Source organism: Andrena cerasifolii, chromosome 14 (genome assembly GCF_050908995.1).
Source record: "Andrena cerasifolii isolate SP2316 chromosome 14, iyAndCera1_principal, whole genome shotgun sequence".
NCBI classification, from domain to species: Eukaryota; Metazoa; Arthropoda; class Insecta; order Hymenoptera; family Andrenidae; genus Andrena; species Andrena cerasifolii.
The window spans coordinates 7,661,656-7,684,970 of record NC_135131.1 but is presented as its reverse complement, the minus strand read 5'-3'; the positions used below and the strand labels follow the sequence as shown (position 1 = coordinate 7,684,970).

Sequence of the window (23,315 nt, the reverse complement as noted above, 5' to 3'; positions counted from 1 at the left end):
AACATGCAGAACGATAAGAATTCTGATGAGTCGTGACGCAGCCGATCGTTTACATCTGTGTGCACTGTTCGAAAGCACCGATGATGAGACGGGTCACCGTCGGGGGACTGTTGTTGCCATTTTGGATGGTCGTTGAATCGCTAATGCGTTAACAATACTAGCGTAGTGGAAACACGCGCTGTGTAAGAGACCTTGCATCTCTGATTGCCTGTCTTCGCAATCTTTATTCAGGTGTCGCCCTCGGGTGTCTAGGACTTTTCAAGATGGGGAAGCTTTCATGAATAATAAACACATTGGAGATAGAGGTACACTGTCAGCGGTGCACTATCATTTAATGGAAAATAGTATGGGAGATATGCGTTTCTGTTTGCAGCCGACGAGTATTACAAATATTTGATGGCATTTAGAAATATTCGTAGCCAGAACGCCGAAAATCGGAGGGCGGAATTTTCGTTGGCCGGTGGAAATATAGAGAAATATCCAGAGAAATCGAGATGCCGAGGAATCTTTCGTGTAAATATCTAACAGAAGTTGCAGAGCCAAAAAATCCGTGGAATCCGCGCGATTCGGATCGTTGATACCGCAACGAATGGAATTCCGCGATCCGTTCCCTCTTCAATTCCGCTCATTATTCCGCGACTACCAACGTATTCGCGATATTTCATCGCATCAACCGTTAAACGAAACATTATTACGCGGAATTAAATACTTCCCTCGCGGAATGTCAATTACCGTGATATTATTAAGACAGCCGAGCGCAGTTTTGCTAATCCCTATAATCTGATTATCAGTCTAATGGGATTGGGTCAATGAGTCCCAATGAGAGGGCACAGAGCTCTACGAATAGTTTTTCAAATTTTAAAAATTTCCCTCCTCTGAAATCTCAGTAATAATGAACTAGCAGTGAAGATAGTACAGCAACCCTCTAAAAATATTAATTACAAGCAAGAAAGGCACCTTTGAAGTAAGCCCTTCTTAAAATTTCTAATGCTTCATCTGTATTTCAAACGAACCGTATCCCATGGAACACGCGATGCTTTATTTCAATATTTCTTCTCTATGAAATAAAAAATTCACGACCTAATAATCTGCAGCAGATACTTTCCTACGAAAAAAGTTAGAGAGACGCAAACGTACGTTTTAATAACTTAATAGTCACCTGCCCAGGCAATCTCGCGTGCGCCTGTGTGCCAGATACTAACGAAGCCCAATTTTTGGATTAACGGCGTGTCACTGTCACAGTATCTTCACATTCCACGCTGCTTTAACATTGAACACGCGCGTGCAACGCAGGCCAGCCGCGTATCGGACGTGAAAAAGCCTTGCTCCGCATTCTGTCGGCGCCGAATCTATCTCGGAACGCATTTCAGATGCATTCGATGCGGTCCTCTCTCCTTGTGGACAAAATTAATAGACCCTGAGGACGACGTGTCTAATACCGTCCACAGACCAAATGACAGTCGCATTCTCGTTACGCGGGGCATTCATTCGTTCATCCGTCACGCACCAGTGACTGTCGTAAGGCTACTGTGCTTCCTACCGTTCATCAGCGAAAGAATAGAATTTCCTTGATACTTGGGTAAGTCGGGCTGCACGTGTCAATTCTCGGGAGCCGTGTGATTTACCTGTAAGTTTAAATTCAAGTTCACGGTTCCCTTTAGTGGTCTATAATTTTTCTTCTTCCCTTTCCTCTAATTAACAGTAGTAGATCCAAAAAAGGACAAAAGCTTAGACACTCTCTACTGATAATCCACAGTTCTCCACTCCCCTCATGTGTCTACAGAAGGTACTTTAAGGGATGCTACCCTTACTCTCAGGCGAATCAGAAAACATGTACTAATCACAGAGTTGTTGCTCAATCCGGCAGAAGTTAAAGTGCCTACGATTGAACACGCGCGAATAGAAGCATTAGTCGTGATTTGATTGGCGAAGCATCGCAACGTCGGACCAGTTCGCCACCCACGCGTGGGAAACTGACTCGTGAAAAGGTCACTGTTGTGTACACTTCCCCTCTGCTTTCGTTACGACGTATTGTTGTTAGCGCTGAGACGAGGTGCTCGCAATTAATTAACCGGCTACCTAGGCTATCTTGCCGTCCGAGGAGTGCATCGTGGATAGCCATGAATGGTGATAAAAGCTTGATAAAAACCGTGCTAAGAATAGCAGGGATACTAGGGAATTCCCTTCAGACGCCGCAGATAAGAAGCTGACGACTCTCATCAGCCTCGATTCGCGTTATCCAGTAACACCTTTGCATCGCGTACAATCTTGCCAACTTTGTTCGCCAGCGCCTGCTTGCGAAAGCAATATTATTAGTTATCGACGTAATGACGCAAATCTGCGTCCTTAATGACTGCCCGGTGGCATTTAAAGTGACATTTCAGCCGGATCTATCGTTTACTTGGAGCAGCGCGCTACCTGCTGAACATTATTTCTTGCTAAAAATACGCTCAAGTATCTATAAACATTTAACGCCGATTACATATTCTGCTTTCGCGTTTCGCGAATTTTCGTCCTTCGAAAACTGGAGCGCCCCCAGCTGTAACATCGACAGGAAACATTTTTCACCAATACTTTCCTTCTGTCTTACATGGTCGCTCCTCTTCCGTTTATTTAGATCCCGACTGGCAACCCAGTTCTCACCGTTTAAACAGATTGTTTATCGCGCAACAACTTTCTACTGCAGGGTGCGTTCGAGAAGACAGGGAACGCGTCGTTAACAATGGGCAGAGTGGTTAAATTGCTTCCTTTGGAGGGTACTTGTGTTCCTTTGGGAAGGGTTCATGACTGCGTACACTTTGAGCGCATGTTTTATGTATGGTAGGTTTTTCAAAGAAGGACGCTTAATAACAGTGGCGTTCCGAGAAAGTTTTTCGAGCCAGTAAACAGCACGTTGCTCCACAAAATCCGAGTGATGTCATCTCGAAGACTCGAGGAGTGAGCTCATCGCACCTACGTGCTCGCGGTTAGGTAGAAATACCGCGGAAATCTCAGGATCTTTTGCGAGCTCATCTCACCTTATCCCTCGAGGATGGCACGGTTTCTACCGTTGCCCGAGCCACGACATTCTTTCCACCGATTATCGACCGTCACCGAGTTGTTTTTCTCACGTCGTTTGCGCACGGCGCAAATATGCCTTCGCACTGTCCACAGCCGCGAATCGATTCAGGTTTCCTAGTGGTTTTACGCGCGAACGTTAAATTGGTCTTTAGGAGAGATTGGGAACATGCACGCCGGCACGAAAAACAAATTTCCGTGTCGTTGTTTATGTATTTTACCATCTGCACGGTTTTATGGGGTATTTAGGATATATTTCTTATACAAATGGTTTCTTAATAAAATGAAGAAAAAAAATTCAGTAACCTTTACTCCTCGTAGATTGAAACTTGTGTAATCTAATTGAAGTTTTATCTCTCCTCGAAAAACATTTCCTCTGTTCGCTTTATCACTTTATCGTTAGAGATATGAGAATTCTTTCATCTTGACCTCTATTTTACAGTTTCGCACTGTCACATCTCCATTGGGAATTTTCAAATAACTTTTGAACTCGCATGTTCCAAACATAGGGGTACTAAAGCAGCCCTTATCTCAGAACTAAACTTGGTAGCTCGAAAAATAGTTGTGCTCTTGAAATCTAGTTGTAACACCCTATCCCCTTCTTCCCTGGTAATTAGATATTTAAAATGTATCCTCGAGCCTCACCCCTAGCGTCATTCAAAGCCAGCATACACGCGCGTCTTGCGTTCGCGCTAATAGGCCAGCGTTATTAATGAAAATGGCCGGGAGTCGAGTTAATTCGACCTGAAAACCGGATGGCCCTTAATTGCCGCGTGCTCGGCGACGATCACAGGCTGCGTTTTTCCGAGTGAAAACGCTGAAAATAAAAAGCAGCCGCGTCCGCGTATGGGACCGCCTCCAGGCTGCCAGTGAAAGTCGTTGAACGCAACCGTCGGTTGTTTGTAGACTTTGCTAGCTAGCGTGTCGCGCGATACCACTACTACTCCTGTTGGCGTCCTCTCATCGGGCTTCCAGCATAAAAGTCAGTTGTTTAGTAGTGCTCCAGCTCCAGAGGCCTCGTGTTGGCTCGCGTGCCACTCCTACCTGCTGCGTCTTCTTCGAACCTCTAATCTCGCCGTCGTTCGGCCTAATCGTTTCATTCGATATCGATCGAAGGCTGCGTTAGCTGGTGACAGACGTTCCATAAATCCTTTCGAGTAAGTACTAATTGAATATACGATCGGTGGGTGGTCCGGGGAAACGGTTTCAGGGGTCGCGTGACAGAAATCAGTAAACAGTGTTCGCTTTGCGAAGATTCATCTCGCATTTATTTGACAGTTCATTGCTGAGTGCTCCTTGGACGTATGAATTATGTCGAGTTGATATATACGTAGCGTGGGAATCGGCACGAATGCAACAGAAAGGATTTTAACTACAGGTTTCTAAAACTACGGGCACGCATTGTCAATTACCACCGGATACTGGGGATCACGCTTTTCCAGCATCAGTTTCTTTCAATTTAAAATACATAGAGCAGCAGCCACTCGGTAACAGCACCAATTTCCCCCAAACAAGCTTCATCATAGAGCAACCACTCCATCAATAATCACCACCGTATCGAGCGATTGAAAAACATCCACCTCATCCTCCACCCGCGCTAGCGAACGGTTCGCGAAACCGATTGCACAATATCGGCGTCTAGGCATGCAATCGTTCGCCATAACGCGAACCTTGGTCCGGCTCGGTCGCTCGCATGGCCATTCTTCTCAATTACCGTTCGCTCCACTCGATGCGCGGGGAATCATAATGCCGAGCAGTTCAATCCGTCGCGATAATTGGTGGACACGTTTGCATTCGGCGGAGGGGGTCGGCTGTTGTCATTAAAGAAAAGTGCCGTTAATTAACGACGTCCCGATATTTGCTCTGCCCACGGTCGCTCGTTTCGCGTGCCATTATCACAGCGGCCGACATGACATAATACAGCGGCGAGCAGCGAAACGCCGCATCAATTAATTGTACAAATGCCTCGATCGATCAAACAGCGTTCCCCGCCGCCGTCGCGGCCCGGTTGTTGTTTTCGTTGATTTAATTTCCGTGCCGACGCGTATTGTTGCCGGCCGAAACGGGGCAGAAACGTTTCCCGCGTTCTACGGCGCGCCTCGATACGCACCAAGTCGATCCCCCCGTCGGCCGATCGTTCGATAAAACACACCGGCGATATTTATAAGTCACGCACCGACACCGGAAGATCGTATCGGGGGATGCCTGACCTGCGACAAACGGCGCGGTCGCGAACAGGAAGTCGCCGCGACCAGGAATGCCGCTGCCTCGTTCTTAGCCACTTATTTAGACGCGTGCAACTCGGCGAGCTGCTAAGAAAGTGGGAAGATGTTGGTAGGACGTAACGATGGATATCTGACGAATGGTAGATCGATGTACCTGCTTTATGGATACGAAAAATATAGGAATTAATCTTGATTGATAAGTCAGACAGTAGTATAGTCCGGCTCTCACTATCACAATCTCAGACACTCGAACGCCACGCTATATGATCTCTTATCATTGTAGATTACGCGGTTATGCTTGGTATCGTGGATTACATTTGCTATAAAAGTAATAAGTGCACCAGGGCGGAAGCGCTTGGCGCTAATTGTATAATAAAACTGAAATAGAAGATAATTCAGAAACCATAGAGTAATAGGAATTATTAGAGGCCTCCGTATCTTATCCTCTAACTGAAGAATTCTCGCGTCTTAATGGGAATTGGCGATAACAGCGAAGAAGTACGAGTCCGTCGATGAAAGGCGCATTCCCCTGAAGCGGGCTCTCGTGGTGTGCGCAAGATGCTTGAAATTTTCGCGTTTCCGCGCGACTTCGTTCTCCAAGTCACGTTTTGGAAGAGAAAGAAGGTTCAGGGCCCATTTCCTGGTAGGCGGCCGCGGGGAATGAAAAGCCGACACGATGACCCACATCGCGGAACTGGAGATCGATACACTTTCACGATTACGGGACCTTTTACGCTCGTTCGAGGCCAAATCGGGCTGAATTGCAGCACGACAGAGCAGCTGGCCGTTCGCCAATCAGGATCTCTGTTTATACACAAATCGACGGACAGAATGTATCGATCGCGCGAGCCTCTCTGTTGCAAAAGATGCATTTCGATGTAAAATCGGTGGAAGCCAAATAAACGTCGCTCGCCGCGCGCTTCAACTCGATACAAGAGGTGGTGTAACGCATTTTGGCGGAAGTGCTTGCTACTACCATGTTCAATAAATCTCTTTCGATGATTTATGCTGCCAGCTGACTCGTTTATCGACGAGAATCACAGGTGTATAGAGGGAAATCGGGACTGGTTAACGGATTTTAGTTACAATATTGCTCGTGACTAGTCGAACGACAGTAAATTGCAATTTTATCACACTTGCACAGGTGTTACTTGGGCCAGCAGGTTTATTTTCCAAGGATAATATCTGGTGTTATAATTCTCGAGGAGAACATGAAACGAAGCGAAGTCTGTATGTGTATTGGCATCTATTAGGATGTATCCTGGAGCACTAAGTATCACTAATTAGAGATTGCAATCATGCTTTATTGTGCAACACGATTATGATACTAAAGTGTGAACTGTTTCATACAGCGGCTATGGTTCAACTACTCCATACACATTGCATTTTTTTCACGGTAGCTTGATCCATTTCGCCATATTACTTCTTCGAATAGTATAGTTCGAAGCCATCTCTTATATTCAGCGCTAAGGAACGTATCTGCAATCTTGGAATACCAAATGAAAATTCGAGCTTACTTTACACGAAACTGGCTAAACGAGTCTCCATATATTTCAGCGTATCAGAAAGTGTGCCTTACCCACACATAAATTTCGCGTCAACTTGACCATCTCGTTCCAGAGCACAGAAAAAGAATTCCGGAAAGAACTAGATCCGCCACTGAAACGGCTACTTTCACGTTTTACCCTCGGCTCGATTCGAGCTCGGCGCACCTCGATCGTGCCTCTAATATAACATTATTACAAGTAATTACGTGCATTACGATGTACCTACCCACGCGGCTCGCGACGAACATGGAGTAACGAACCAATTAATTTTCTAACCTAATCTAATTAGGACGGGAACGAGCTCATTCGGCGTTCTCGAAAAATATGTTGGAGCCGCGGTACATCTCGAATCATTAACTCCCTCTGGTCGAAGGAACCTCGGGCGCATTCGATGGCCCCTGAGGTTCGTTTGCAACGTAACGGTCGTTAAAAGTCCACGCGGCGTGACGACAACGGTTCCTGTTGCAGGATGAGCTGTTTTCAGGCAGAAAACGGCTTACCTGGGGCCGCTATTTCATCAAATAACAGGTTGCACGCTGTCGATCGCTGTTACGTTGCAAAACTTCACTGCACTAGGTATCGGGGCTTGGACACGTTCTCTGTGTGCAATAATTGTGGAAAACGTTGCAAATTTATTGAAGAACTCATAAGAAATTTTATGTTATTCGGTATTTTGAATTAAAAGTAGAAAAGTATTAAATCTGTACCAAATGTCACATTTTCTGCATATACAGCAGCTGTCCTAAGCAGTGCAAATTATTGTCGCTGAAAATTCTTAATATCTATTTGCGCATCAAACTTTCAATCCCTCTCCTCTTCCACTGAACACTTACAGCTGTATTCGCAGTAAAGGTGGTACCATTCAAAGTGCAGGACGGTATAATTGGAAGGAAGGAAACACAAATTTCACTTTTTTTCTGTGGTTCCTATTTTCCTGTAGCTTTCCAATTTCTCTCTCGAACTGAACACCAAGGCATTGTTTGCATTCGCGATTTATATCAATCGTGTACCTCGAGCAGGAACAGCTCCAACTATTTGCTCCGTTATGGGAGAAAGACACCGAAGGGAGTCGAGTTTCCAATTTCTGCGCTCGGAAACTCGAGTCGATCCAGTCGCCAACGGCACGATACGAAAAGAAACTATGACGATTGGCACGCTGCGACATGCAAACGGCTATCCACAAAATAACGGATTGTCATTACGGGAGCGCACGGTGTTGTGAACATTACCCGTTACCCTAACCGATTCTTTACTTACAAAACGTCTAACCGAGTTTAGCGGAATCGATAGAAAAGCTTCGCGGTTTCCTAGGATTCTTCCCTATGTCTCCATTACTCCATGCTTCGCCCAACTTCGAATTAAAGTATCAAAGTAAACCCCCAAAACCGCGATCGAAACGTAAATCGGTACGCTTGAACGCGAGTTAAGTTCTCCTGAATCCTGGATACGTCGTGTTCGTTTAAAAGTCGATTTTTCTTCGGTGAGGTAAGCAGATTACCTCGACCATAATCGCGCAGATCGGCACGCAGATACCATCGCGCGTGGGTGGCGAATAAACGCGGCTAGCGATCGCTCCCAAGGATATCATTGATCCTCAATAACGCGTGCGAATAACGCGCGAGAATGTCTCTCGACGGTACAGCAGGTAGAAATCCACTCTTACCTCATCTATGTTCACCTGAAAGTGCAAGAACTGCTGCACCTTCTCGATTAGCTTCGGAATCCTCGGGAGTCCAAGTTTCGTAACTCCGTGCCCGACCATAGAAGGTCTTTCGCTCGACGCCTGTTGCTCCGTTTAGACTTTAGCGGGACATGTCGATAAGTTCGGTTAATTAAGCGTTACGTTCGCGAGGCGTCCCTCGTGTCTTGCACAACCGTGAACTTCGTGCTCCTCAGACACCGACTGCTGCGATTTTTCTGCAAACTGACTGCCTCTCGGAGCTTCGCCGGATAAACCGTCTGAAATCCTCGATTTACTTGGAACGAGTGCTTCCATAGATTAGTACATAAATGATTCTGGGTCAGATACTAAATACAATAAAATGTTAGATGATGTAATAAGACAGTGGGAATAAATGTAGCTATCACTCCACTCTTCCAGAACTCTTTAAATGCATTCCTATCTGGCAGATTAAAATTCCTCTTTAGAATTCTCACTCAGCTCCCTGTTATCGCGCCACTGACTATCTAAACTGCACATTTCATCTGTTCTCTCGCAAGTCAAGTCACGTTTAAGACAATTAAGGCTAAACGAACCTAAACCAGACCTATTCCAACAGGTCGACAGATCGCTAAGTCCACGGTGCTGCGTTTACATCTCCATGTAGCTTCACACTCATGCGGCGGAAAGGATTTTTCCTAAAGTCGACAGCACAAACAGCGGCAGCTGAAGTTTCAAATTTTGAAGGCAATTTCACGGCAGAATTAACGGGATTCAGACGCGTGTTACTTCACGGTGCGCGTTCCTGCGCCAAGCGTGAAGTCTCAATTCCCTAACGGCGCCTTGTCAATGTTAATTCTTAACACCGTCCGGTCAGACGGGATTTATTCCTCCTCGTCGAAGATAGGATCGTCCATCGGTTGATTGACTGTCTTTCCAGGACGAGACAGCCCCGATCCATCCGCTTCGAGCTCGCTGCGCCCTAGCATTTTCTGTCAACGGGCAGACAAGAAAAACCTCGGCACTGTCAGAGGCATAGTTCCGCCGGCGATATTTCATTCGCGATCGGCCCGTTCGAAATAAATAGTCGCGCCGAGGCGGCTTAGAAATGAATGAGCACCAAAAATACGCAGCCTTTCGCAGCGGCGGTGTTTCCTCGTTTTTCTCCGCGTCTGCTAGCGAACAGGGCGTTGCCTGTCTGTTCTGACGACTGTCGTCCAAATCTCCTCCACAAACGTGAATGCAATTTTAGTACACCATCGCGGACCGGTGCGTGCTATTTTATAAAATATATCCTAGGGGCTGGGAGCTGAATGTTCGGTCGAGGATATTTCTCATTCAAATGACTGGTGTTACTTTGCTGGGGTTCGGCTTAATAGCACTGTTTTCATACACTATTTCCGAGTGAAGTTTTCTTCGTTTCGCTGTTCTTGTTGCATGGTGGCTGGTCTTGCTATTATTATCGCGTGTGGGGTCCAAAGCGACTTGGATATAGGGATTAAGAGAGAATATAGGAGGGATTAAGGAGATGTTACTGTACAGCCATCATAAATCTGGTAGTGGTCGCTGTTGGCTACACTCAAGTGTCTAAGCTTGACCACTGCACCTTCCTTAATTACTTGCACTTCTGTGTGCAAACATTTCTGCTGGAAACTCGGGGCTTTACTATTTATATAATTGTTTTAATGGCACGGGTTTCTTTGTCGTTTCGTGCAGATCGGTTATTAAAAGGAGATAGCCAGAAGTTTAATAGGTGGATTTAATGGATTTTTGTGTCAACCTACAGATATTTAATTCGTTAGAATTTTGTGGTGTTTTAGCGAAGTATTTTCCAAAACATGTTGAACACGTTTCCCAGGAATCGATCGACCCTCTCTATTTTTCGATCTCCTTTATGCACCGACGCGGTGGATCCCGATTCGTCTGACTTGAAACGTCGGCTTTGTGGGGTCATTAGACGCGCTTTTGAAGAAACGCCGACCCCTAATTGCGTGCATGGCTCATTAGCGCACCGCTGACGCAGGATAGATCGTCTCCATTGAGGTGCTTCTCCTTTGCATATTTAATTACCGATACTTAAACCGACCTAATTTCGAGGGACCGCACTCACGGGAAAAGTAGCTTTTGGGCAAAGAACGTGAGTTTCGAAATCGATTCTACGGGCAGGTTCAAAGGTGTTTGTCATTGCAATGGCGAATCATTAACATAGTTTGAGGAACTATTAGATCAGATGATGTGAACAGAGCTTCTTCAGCACTTTCTCAACTATTCTTGACTTAAATAAAATGATTTAGAATTTCGACCGTAAAGAATTTTTAAAACTTAAGTATATACCCCTTAACCTTCTTCTCATTGTGATCTATCAAACTTTGGAAACTATATTCTACTTGTCACTGTCCGCAACTCGATAACTTTATCAAGATCTACACGCGACGCTCTCTCCCAGAACAAATTCCCACCTCCTTTTTTCGTCCGATGGCCGAAGAAGGGCATAAATTTACGGGCCGCGCAGGAATACTCTATCGAGCTTTCCCACTTCCAACCAAAGCCCGCCGGTCAAATAATACCATTCTATTCGACCCAATAATTTGACTAGGTCCAAAGGGGTATGAAATTTTTATCGCGTGGAATAAACTGTCCAAGCGGATCGTTGCAATACAGGTTTCTGGACGGGCGTCAAGCGGCTCGCTTTGTTTCCGTTATTATTAGAAACAGTGACAGCAGTAGCATTCAAATACCGCGCGGAGCACATAAATTTTTGCTCCTAGGGGCGCGCGTCCGAAGAACTCCCGGGTTGTTTCTTTTTTAAGAGCTTTTTCACGCGAAAGCCCCCTCGCGAGGCTGAGGCCGTTAAAGCGTCGCGGAATTATGGCCGCGTCTAGACGGGGAACGATGCTCAGCTTTTTCCCGCGGCCGTGAAAGTAAGTCGAGCGGTTTTCATTTGGTTACGCAGAAGTGAACCTACCTGGAAGCTGTACCAAACTAATTAGCGGGTAGATTTCCCGCGGCCGGCGAGAGCATACCCGTTAATTGTAACGCTGAAAGTATCATCGCAGATTCGAAGATCTGTATCGAAGTTGCTAATCAGATTCTTGGCTTCATAGCCGTTTTGTTATCCTCGCGTGGGGCACAATGAACGCCGCTCGCGTTTAAAAGCGAAGAATTTATTCGGTGGGAAGTCTCGCATTGCATCATACAGGGGAAATAAGCACTAGCATTGATACAATGAACTGTTTGCTCGAAGATTGCGCGACTTTGCCGCAGAAAGGGTTCCGGGATGAAAATATTTTAAATAAAATAGCAAACCGTGGTCTTTGTACCATAACATCGCAGTTTTAGGCTCATTGGTCCCAAGTGAAGACGATCTTCACTGCGTGAAATGAAAATAATTTTGTGCTAGATGGTTTTCGTTGGACAAGCTCTTTCTTGATAAAATTCTTGTGTCATATCAAAGAAGCAGACCTGTATCTGTACCCAGGAAGCACAGTACTTACAGTAAAGCCTTTGCGCAGTCTAGCACTTTACCATACACGAGATTAAAATTATTCCTCTGTTACAACAAGACCTCTCGCTTTTTCAAAGAGCGAGTATTGGACAATCCTGGCCATGTACGAGAGCAGGAAACCACTAGCAACAGTTGAGTGGCTGGATCGCACCAGGGAGCCCAGCGCCGACACCTGAATCGCCCCGCAACTCACTGGGAAGGCCTTATATGAGCCTGGCGAGCTCACAGATTCTAATATCCTTTCACCTAAAGCAGCAGCTCGGCTGAGCCGGACTTTCCCGCCAATCCTGATCTTGAACGTTCAATCTAAAACCCAGCGCTCGTGTCCATTTAAACGCCGCGAGAAGCGTTGCGTGCCTGAGGTGCACGCGAACCATTCATAAACGGGCGCGATCAAGCAAAAAGACGTGCGCACTCGTTGGGTGCAGCGGTGAGAGATTAAGCTGCTGGTATTAGCGAGCGCAGGGGTGTAATCGTTATTAATGCGGGCCTAGGTCACGGGCGACGGATCGTCTTTGGTGGCGGCTAGTTAGTTCACGAGAAGGCCAGTGGCCGCGCTCGCGCTCACTATAAATAATCATGGCGCGGGGATGTCCAAGTATAGACCGTTGGGAGTTTGCCAGCCTGCGAGGAGGCCTCAGCTATTTTTGAGCCTGTCGCCGCTACGAGCGCTACGACGCGCGCGATAGACACTCTCTAATCAAAACTGCACGGCCGAGGAACGACAGAGATGGCCGCTTCATGTCTTTCCCCGACAATGAGGCAGCAGGCCTGCGCAGTGCTCCCACCTGATGCACGCGAATTTTCCCCGCTCCGCCGTGCATCGCCGATTGCCGGTGTTGCGCGTGACCTTGGGCGGGATTGATTTATCGTGTTAATTACCTGCTGAAGGTCCACGCGCTCGACCCGTCCCTTTTAGAAAGCGGCTTCGACTGCTGACCCTCCTAACGTAACGTCACGGTTAATCAGAATTGTAGAATATTCGCGTGACCAAAATTGTTAGGGCCCCCCGGGTCCGTGTTGGCGGGCTGCATTTTCATCCTCACCGTAAAATCATTATTATTTATACACGGTACTCTTTGACGTGGCTTCCTTCGTCTGGTATCTACTTATGTTTTATGGGATAACGCAAATATTTGTAAAAGTTGTTCAAGGCAATTACAAAACAATTGTGAGCTTCGAATGATCAAACAGCCTTCAGAATTGGCGGTATCTTGATCTGACTGAAAAATGGCGAGATGAATTAGATAGAACAGTGAGAAGTAAACATCGAGCATCAGGAAAAGACCTTCGGATGCAATTGCAACGCGTGTAGAAAGAATTCCATGGAGGCACAGTAAGACACTTGTTATTAAATCTTCTAAGACCCATTCCCATGCAAAATGAACCTGCTGAAATTTTAATGCCATCTTTCATATAAAATACAACTTAATTCTTCTACAACCTAAGGAACATCAATAAACATCACTCTCCTTTAATACTTGCAGTAATTTAATAACACGAACTCGCTATTGATCGAAATTTATTAAGGATCCACTAATTTACATCGCTGCCACGTATGGGCCTGTTTTGAACGAGCCGCCACAGGTTCGATAATTTCGATATCTGCGCGACGCTGGACGCGCAGAGACTTTCTCCATGGGCTAGATTCTATACTCCATGCGGTATAACATCCCGCAAAGTTGATGTCAAAAGCTACTAAAATGACAATTGAATGAAAGTTCTGTTTTCCCTGGGGACGATTATCGAGCCTGAATAAATCTCTCTCGCGTGCCACAAATTCCATCGTATCCGGCAAGCGGAAGGAAAGTTATTTGCTGAACGACAAATTGTACATCGGGCACGTTCGATTAATTCTTTGCTCGAATATGGTATAAGCGTCAAAGGGCGCTGCCGCAATCAGCCGTAATCGGTGAACTGGTCAGTAAAGTGTGCGTCCGCCGTGAGAAGTGGGTGAGGTATTTGATTATTAGTGATTCACCCAATTCCGTATTTGACGGAACCACTGACGGCTGAACGATCCTGTGGTGAACGATTCGCTAGAAGTAAGTTCGCTCCTCGTTTATGCATAACTATCCCGCATAATCGGGCGCAGTACCTCCGTTTAGCGTGGGTTGTCGATTTGGCAGATGAGTTGTCAATGAAAATCGATCCCGAATTATCTGGGGCAAAGGGCATCAGCCGCGTTGGACAGTTGCCGAATTTAAATGCCTGTTGTCGATTTGCTGATCGTTCAATCAGGAACACTGTTCGCCTCTACTCTTGCGCCCAGTGACGAGCGCGTACCGTGACGAAATATCTCGCCGCTGATATCATTGCCCTCGAAAGAATACAATTCGTTATTCCGGGACTAATTCCATTGGCGTACGCGCCGCTGCCCTCGCGTCTGCTCCTTTCAATTGCTCCAGTGTACCTCAAGTGCAGTCGTTCCCGTGGATTTCAGGAGAGTGATATTAATCATTTATACGGAATTTTACGCGTATCGAGAAGCAGTAGGACTGTTCTGTGTATATTTAATAAGAAAATAATAACTAACATAAAATAGCGGTAGGAGATGCGTTAGCGTTCGCAGAGCGATTGGATGTTGTTTGTTTTGTAAAATCCATTGGTCACGCTAACGATACAACTAGTAAGATGTCACGGAGATACTCTGTAGTTGACCAAGAACCGTGGGAAAATTTCCAGACTTCCGCATCAACTAAAACAACCACTATGACGACTGCAGCTAAGCTATACGGCAAGGATCTGAGCGAGTACGACGACGTCGATGTGGACGAATTGCTGGCACAACTTACTCCGGAGGAAATCAATATACTAGCCAAAGAAGTGGATCCTGACGTAAGAATATCGCCGGCGATAAGTTTCGACGGGAATTCTCTGTAGCCTTTAATCGTTATTCATCGTATTCTTACAGGACAGCTTCATGCCACCCTCGGAACGCTGTAGCTACGAATGTGACAAGAGCCCAACAGGCCCGCTAAATCGTAAGAAACTTATTGAACACATCAACAAACAGGCTTTAGAGACACCAGATATACCCGAATTGAAGCCCTATGTACCTGGTGTTATTAGAGGCAAAAAGGTGCATATCCCGTGCAGGCGATTATTTTGTGACGCATGGAAAGTACACGGTATCTGTATATACGTTTCTGCTGTTGTTTTCCAGTGGGTCCCTCCTCCCCAGGAAACTGTGAAAGAAAAAGAAGCGGACGAGCAAATCGCTATTGATCTTGGAGAAGAGTACGAACAAGCATTATCGAGTGCTACCCAAGAAGAAATTATTGATCTTGCTGGTATGTTGTGACTGGAATTTTTAATGCGATATGTAGGTTACATATATTTAATACCGGCTTTCTTTTGCACAGCTATTCTCGGATTCCATTCCATGATGAATCAAGACCAGTATCATGCCTCTCTATTGAATTCTGGCCAGCCTGTCGGTTTAGGTTGGGATGGGATCACAAAAGCTAGTCAACCGAAACCTTATCCAATGGAGCCACCCAATGATACGGACATCGATGCCACTATTAAACAAGTCCGAGAGGATAACGCTTCGTTGACTGAATTAAACTGGAATAACATTAAAGTGAGAATCCGAAATGTTTCAATTGCACAGGCTGTATTTATTATTAATGCTCGCTCGTCGTTTCGCAGAATATATCCGACGAAAAGTTCATGCAACTATTCGAAGGGCTGGAGATGAATACACATCTCGAATCCTTAAGTTTAACAAACGTGGGACTCACGGATAAGACTGCGCAAAGGTTGGCAGAGGCATTGGAGAAGAATTCTACCCTCAGAGTACTCAAGTTAGTACATCAACTGATTTTACTAAGTAGCGAGACGGATGAAATATCAATAAATATCGAAACTTTCATTTTCTAGCGTGGAAACGAACTTCATAAGTCCAGCTGTGATAGTGAGGCTCATGAGGGCGCTCCTTAAAACAAAATCGATCGAAGAATTTCGATGTTCCAACCAGGTAGATAATCGTTAAAATCCAAGCTACATTACTTTGCGACTTGCAGCTTCTTGCATTATCTAATGTACGTCGTTCCTGTTTTCCGCGCGTAGAGGTCACAAGTGTTGGGAAACAAAATTGAAATGGAAATTACACAGTTGGTAGAGCAAAACCCAACGTTGCTTCGACTCGGCCTCCATTTGGAGTTCAATGACGCTAGACATCGCGTGGCTGCGCATCTGCAACGCAACATTGATAGGAGTGAGTACAAATACGATATCTGTGAAAAATATTCTCTCCGCGAAATTTTCGATTCTGATCACAGAATTGTGATAAAAAGTTATGTCAAATCCATCGGAATGTGTAAGATTCCAAACAGACATTTGTTTTTCCGAAAAAGATAAGAAAAACGTTTCTTATGTTTCTTGGGTAAAGTTCTATTACTTAGAAATTTTATTGTTTGTAACTTAAGTGCCATTTATCAGTCGTATCTTATCCCAGATAGCACACGACGTCTATATGCCGTCTTTAAGTCGTCTTTCAGACTTTCAAAACGTCTGCAGACGTCTTAAAGACGGCTTATAGACGACGTGTGCTATCTGGGTTAAGTGTCACCAGCTTATTTCTGGTACAATACCAGTTATATTAGCGATATCGATATTTATTAGACTAGTCGATTAATCTATTTCTTCCAGGCATATCGTATAAAAATATTTTTAATACTCATACTACAAGAACTCATGTTATACACCCACGACAATGAAAACAGTTTTTAACGGTTACTTATAATATTTATCCTGAGATATGTGCCACATTGGAAACTTTAACCGAAGTACCTACTTCTACACTCTAAAGAGACTTGTTCGTACATTCATTCGCGCTAGAGCGATATTTAAACTGTTCATTTTTCGTTTAGATGGGAGCAATTGTATGGGGGACCATGGAGATCATACGACGAAATGCTTCTAACTCTTCTGAATCTGCTTCGTAGTCTTACATAGCGCTTTATTAGCACATCATCATTCATCCATTCATCCCGCTAAATTCGTTTATTATTTTTCTAGCTAGTGGCATAGAGGTAACTATGAGACCCTAGAGTGCACCCATTCGATATCCAAATCTCCCGTACACTGATTCTAACGGTTCTAAAACTTAATCGATTCTCGTACTCCACTGCACTCTTCCTGTTTCACGTTTTATTCCATTTCACACTTCTTTTCAAACTGTCCACATTAAAGATATCGCAACCTAGAGAATTCATTGGCCAATCTATTTTCAATTTTCAACCAGGTATAGAGCCAAAGGTTTGAGTACTTGAGCATTTCATTCGGTATGAATCTTTTTAAATTGTCCTTGTTCCATTACTGCTTATGGCTTACGTAACACCGACAATCCACACAGCAGATAGAAGCTGTGACTCATGCTTTTGTGTATATTCGCTTAATTAGTGAGACAAAAACTGTGTTCGATTACCTGAAGTATTTCACGGGACAAAGTACTCGGTGTTGTATTTGTTTCGCTGAAGCTTTATTTGATACGATACACGCGCAAATACTTTTTTATTCTCGGTGTGCACATTTAAAAGAGAAACCGTATTATTTGAAATGATTCTAGGCCAGAATCTTACTTCCTATGTATTCACTTTACAGCATGTTTCACACGTCCTTCACCCGGTCCAATGCAAACTTTTTTATTTTCCCCCTTTGCTTTGTTATTCACACATCCGATAGTCGAAAATACATAACAGGCATACGCGAAGCTCCTGCATTTTATCGTGAAAATATCACCAAGAACTGAGTTCCCACCTTGATATAACTTTTTTTTAAATAGTGTTGAGAATCTCAATCGATTATTTGTTTTACTAGTCTGTCGTGTGGAACGCGCTAAGGCAGAGAGCGGTGCAGCTGCGAAAAATTTCATTATCCCCGTAGGCAGCGTAAAAGACAGAACGTAGCGCTGATTAGCGCAGTGAGTAGACTTAACTGTTCAAAAATAAATATCTGTTACCCCAATTCTGTCTTGAGAACTTGTCTTTGATGCCTGTTTTACTTGGTCTACCCAAAATGTCCGTGACAATGTCCAGAATGTCTATGAATGTCGAGTCGAAGTGATATCCGTCGAAGTAGTAGCATCTGATTAAAAACGTTAGAAAGAATTTCTCTGCCTGTTTGCGACAATGTGCATTTTGCATCGAAGAAATTCATTCGTGTTTTTTTTATTATATTTCGATCTAACAGTGACGACCCTTTTATTGTCTTGTCTTATGAAAGAATGTTCATACTACTATTTAGTAATATCGAGACACGAGGTGATTCAGCACCAGCACCAATTACCTATAGCGCTAGTAATATAATACTGCTAGCTGCAATAGTAACAGTGTTGGTGTAGATAGATATTAACACTAAGTATCGAGTAATTAGTAGCATAATTAACACTGGCAATAATACTAACTTTAGAAATGATCACAGGATTACTCATTATAGTAATATGGTATTAAGTAACGTAAACTAACATCAAAACTAGTATCAGCAGTGAACATTACCGTCATGTATTCATGTTCATGCATCTCTCGCACGATTTTATCTTGAGTTGCTCGCATCCTCCTCCTTTCCCTTCCGCTCTGTTGCACGCCTTCTAACGCCACACAAAACACTAACGCAAGGGACTTATGCGGGTAGAAGGGAAAAGGACACTTTACACAAACGTACCACATTATCTCAGTACGCATATCTCGGATTACATTTTCAAGCAGAATTCTTGCATCAATCATTACACTTTCTTTTGCAATGTATCATCACATTGGTATTGTATTCCACGTCTACGCTGAAGACGATAAACTGAAACGACCATTATGGCGTGCTATGAAAGGCCAATTATACTCTATTTAGTGTACACGACTTTACCACCCACCGATGAGAGACTCTACGAGTCAGAGCTGCGATCTATACTTACGACACCTCTATTCTTTCCCAACAGTACGGAAAGACCTAACGCTGCGGCTACAGTTCCGATTCTTTAACATGAACCACAGGAAACCTGCCTTGATTCAATGAAAGGTAGCTACACGTTGAGTGGTGCTCGATCGGCAGAGTGAACTGCGCGTTGTCGTTTTCTTTTTAAACCAGCTCTAATCATTATTCGCACTTTTGCAGCTTCACTAATTCCGCTTCTGAGTAGACGCATACCCCTGCGTATCCGAAACACCACCAAGGGAGCAAAACAAACGCAGTTTCAGGTGACAGATAGTGTATAGAACGTTCGATAGCTTATTGATCTCGAGCAAACGGAACAGTTCATCGCTAAGTAGATTTTAATAAAACTTTCCAACCCTCGGCCACCGATCTTCGGAATATCAAAGTAAATTAGGTAGTCTTATGGTAGATCTATTGCGCTAGAAGGCGATAACACGGTGGCTTGCTTATTTGCACGAGTCTTCCAATTCTTTAACCAAACTCTATTCTAAGCGTGGCAAGCAGTCTTCAATTCTACAGATGAGTTTTGTTAGGACGTACCGAATATCTTTACAGATACCTTATTCGAGACTAAAACTGCGTAGAGTTATTCGATCAATCAGCTGTCCGGATTGGGAACATCGAAGACGAGGCTTTCTGCTAAGTGGTCACGACTTTATCAGCGAGGGAAGTCTGTTAAAAAGTGGACAGGAGCGTTCACCCATCGGTTTACGCTAAGTGTCCCGTTCGGAATGGAACGTAGCTATCGCGCAGCCGATAATGGGGCCGAAAAGAGAGTTTCGCGCTTGATCTGACACGTCGTTAACTGCGAATCTGTGTTCGTAGACAAGCTTTAACTCTGCTCGACGGCCCCGCTGCTAGGTTTAGGTACATCCTATCAAACCCGATGAAGTCGTGACGCGTTAATTTCCACGCAAGGCTCCAGCAGCTCTGTTCGCTTTGCGTGACGTCCTCTCGACGTTAAATGTCGAGCAGCTTAACACGTGCCGACGTAGGTGGTGATGGGATCAAGCGTATCGCGAGTAGTATCAAAATCGGGTACAGAATAGGCTGACCCTAGAATCTGCAACCTAGGGATAACTGTTTCAAACAGAAGCATAGGGAAGATTAGCAGAGGGAAATGTTGCATGATTCAGAAAGATCTATCCTTCTTTGAGAATCTCTTTTCTGTAGATTACGAGTTTTTAATAATGTACCTATTTCATATTTTAGGTGAGATTAATACTTTGTATTTAGATATTTAATGGCAATCAGTGGAGGGGAGAAGGTATTATTGATTGCAGTACTTATGAAGATTACATTTGTTCCATTTCTGATAATGATAGGTACAGTAGGATATTGGGTAACTGTTCGATCCCATCTCTAAACGTACACTACAAGTCAAAAGTAAGGGACTAGGTATGTGAGTGTCGTTTTCCTTTATGGTAAACAAGATTATTTCCTAGCATTCGTTCTGTATTGGAGCACAGTAAATTATGTAACAGGGATAGTTCATACACTGTTACATTCCATGCAGACTTCCTCACAAATATTTGAAGAAAAAATGTTTAGTTCATTTTAAGTACCTGATTAGATGCAGGGTTAAAAAAACACACTTACCTTTCACTAGTTGAATTATTTTATACAGGCTGTAGAAGTACGTTTCTCAGAAATATTTCATTCTTACTACGATCTCTGGCTTCATAGTTTTGATTGGGGTGTAGTTCAATTCACCCTCGCTCGCTGACACCTCGTGCAGGTTAAATCGCGTTGAAACTGTTCCGTTGGATCAACCGCGAGCTGCTCACGATAAACTTCTCCCCCCGTGCATGGGGGTGGTACAACTCAATTAGCCGGTCGTTTGGAGAAAAGTTGGTAGCCAGATTGCCGCTTTGCAGTTCAGATTAGCTGCTTACGTATGTAGGAAAATGGGAGTAATTCCTTTCTGTCACGCGATTAACTTTCGATGCTGGTGCAAGACATTCGTTTCATTTAAAAGTATTCGGTCCCTTACTTTCCTCTTTTCGCAATTAACTCCTTGCGTTTCAACGAACTTAGGTATGCCGTGGAATTTACTCGTTGATTATTCGGGCTAAAGCAGGTTGAAAATATGGAGAAAAATTTACTCGTCTTGACCCCCGTTTTCGAGTAAAATAACAAACTGAAGATACAGCCCCTATGTTTTTTAAAAATCGATTAGAATTAGATTTTTAATCTCTACGTTCTTATGCCGCAGCAACGTTTTACTTTAGGAGCTATATTTAGCAGAAAATTACACCAACCTGCAGTAAACACTATTCTATTATCACTGTTATCGAATGTGACGTGCATCGACGTGTGCAGACTAATATAACCAGTGTCCACGACCAGTGTTTTATCAATTGTTATGAGAATAACAGCGTGATACTGTCCTTTTTAATTAACAACGATTTTGTCTTACAGTTCTTTCTGGATTTCTTATCACTAACAGAGCGACGATACGTCGCTGAAGTTTACCTCGAAGCTTCTTTCTTTTGCATGAAACCGATGAAGCCTCGTTTCCGTTTGCATTTGGGTCTACGAGGTTTCATTTTCTAACAGAGACCACGCGAAAGGAGCTTCGATGGTACGAAATATTGCTTCGAACCGAAAGACTTCGCATTTGCGGTGATTCCCATTTGCATCTCACTGTAGAACGCACTGATCTCCAATTTTTCAACTCTGAACAAGCGAAAGCTTTGAATCGGGAAATCGTCTGTGTCTGGCGCTCGATTACAGAGGGATCAATCTCACGCGGGTCGATCTCCACGACACGAAGAACTTGACGATGAATAATTCAGTTTTCAACACATTAAGACATCCAGGGGAAAGCGAAAACCTTCGGTTCGAATTCTACGACCGCTCGACTGAATTATTGCAAGGTGAAAAATCACGAGGACAGAGATATTTCCCTTTCTCTATCGCGCGCCTGGATAAACCTCGTACGAATGTTTGCACCCTCGAGACGGAACTTGTTTAATTCGCGGACGAAGTCGATGATGGATGTATCAAGCTGGAAATGGGGTGGAAAGAGCAGAGCAATGTTCGCGACGGGGAGCACGATTTCAAAGTGAATGGAAGACAATTAAAAAGGCAACGATCGCGCGCCGGCTCCCTCGTTCCTCCCTCTCTTTACAGTGTATTTTATGTCGTCGCCGCTCGATTATTCCTGGCCAGCATGGAAAATTGCAATTTTCCCCGGGCCGAATTACGCTGCTAGCAAGGCCCGGCGATGCTTTGAAAATTTCACCCTTTTAATCGAGTCACGCGCTGTTCTTTGTCCCCTGGAAATGATGATAATTGATTCGGGAGCTCCGTTCTCAAAATAAAGTAGACCCGGTCCCTCCGAATGGAATCGTTTCATTGCTCGAAAAGTTTGTTTAAATTGTTACCTCGTTCAAAGCAGACAAATCTAACAAATTAGAGGAGCGCTCGCACATGAGAGTTCGACACGCGTTTCGATTTCACGGATGTATTAGAGAAAAGTGAGCTTCATTTGTGAAATTTTGTTCACCGATATCGGATCACATAGGCACGATAAAGAATAACGAATAAAAAGTAAATAGCTGGCCTTTTTCAATCTCCCATTCCATTGGTAATGTAACAGACACGTTACATTATAGCGTTATAGGGTATAAAGCTTCCCGCGTGTAGAGGCGCAATTGCGGAATAAAAATAACTTATTGGACGGATGCTCTTTTTGGAAATTCCATTTGCAACAATCATCTGATACATGGGGGGAAAGCTTCTCTTTTAACCGAACGGAAATGCTAGAAGCCCTGAAACAAAATTGTAACCATATTCCCTGAGCGAATGAAACATTTATTTTCGTTCCCCGTAGTTCCGAATCGAAGGCAAACAAGTAGCAGTAAGAGAATAACATTTTTTAATACGATTCATTGCTGCGTTCGTTGCTCGGGTTTTCTGTTCATCGAGGAAACATTCCCCCTGCAATATTCGCGGTCGAGTGCGCGAAGAATGTATATAAAGCAGGGGTTGAAAGCTGAAATAATAAAAGTCCTGGGTTTTCAAATGGTTTCAGAAATCCGTCACGGCGAACGGTACCGGTTGCAAAAAGAACGCACGCATTACCGTGTCGTTTTAGCTATTATTTTAATATCGCGGCCGATCCTCTACGGAAGAACAAATTGAAACTGTACGACGAATTCTTTGCACGTTGTTTTGTTCCTGAGAAAATCGATGTTCCCAAAATCCAGGAGACATATGCTCCACTATAGTCCAGACGACTTAATTACCTTCTCGAGGCCGTCGAATGCACCCACTCCCTCCACGTCGTTTATCCCCACCGCTCCACCAAACTTCGAGACAGATTTTCTCTAAAACGAAGCCTCGTACGAGGGAATTGTGCAGGGCAATTTCGATACACTTTT

General features: G+C 44.2%; 1 protein-coding gene across 14 annotated transcripts in view; it reads left to right on the top strand.

Annotated features, from left to right (window-relative positions):
* Tmod (tropomodulin) overlaps window positions 1-23,315 on the top strand; it is a 68,894-nt gene that overhangs the window by 31,176 nt on the left and 14,403 nt on the right. For 5 of the 14 annotated variants that reach the window (XR_013087104.1, XM_076826912.1, XM_076826921.1 and 2 more), the window contains 8 exons: window positions 14,680-14,832; window positions 14,909-15,076; window positions 15,161-15,287; window positions 15,360-15,580; window positions 15,649-15,803; window positions 15,880-15,976; window positions 16,069-16,216; window positions 17,821-17,923. Coding sequence is in view for 11 of the 14 variants with exons in the window: in XM_076826912.1 (XP_076683027.1) it covers window positions 14,680-14,832; window positions 14,909-15,076; window positions 15,161-15,287; window positions 15,360-15,580; window positions 15,649-15,803; window positions 15,880-15,976; window positions 16,069-16,216; window positions 17,821-17,909 (1,158 nt within the window). In the remaining 3 variants the exon portion in view is untranslated. Of the gene's footprint in view, window positions 1-4,057; window positions 4,215-13,774; window positions 14,040-14,679; window positions 14,833-14,908; window positions 15,077-15,160; window positions 15,288-15,359; window positions 15,581-15,648; window positions 15,804-15,879; window positions 15,977-16,068; window positions 16,217-17,820; window positions 17,924-18,931; window positions 19,012-23,315 lie in introns of those variants that run through there. The other 9 variants (XM_076826914.1, XM_076826917.1, XM_076826918.1 and 6 more) reach the window with 4 other exon arrangements.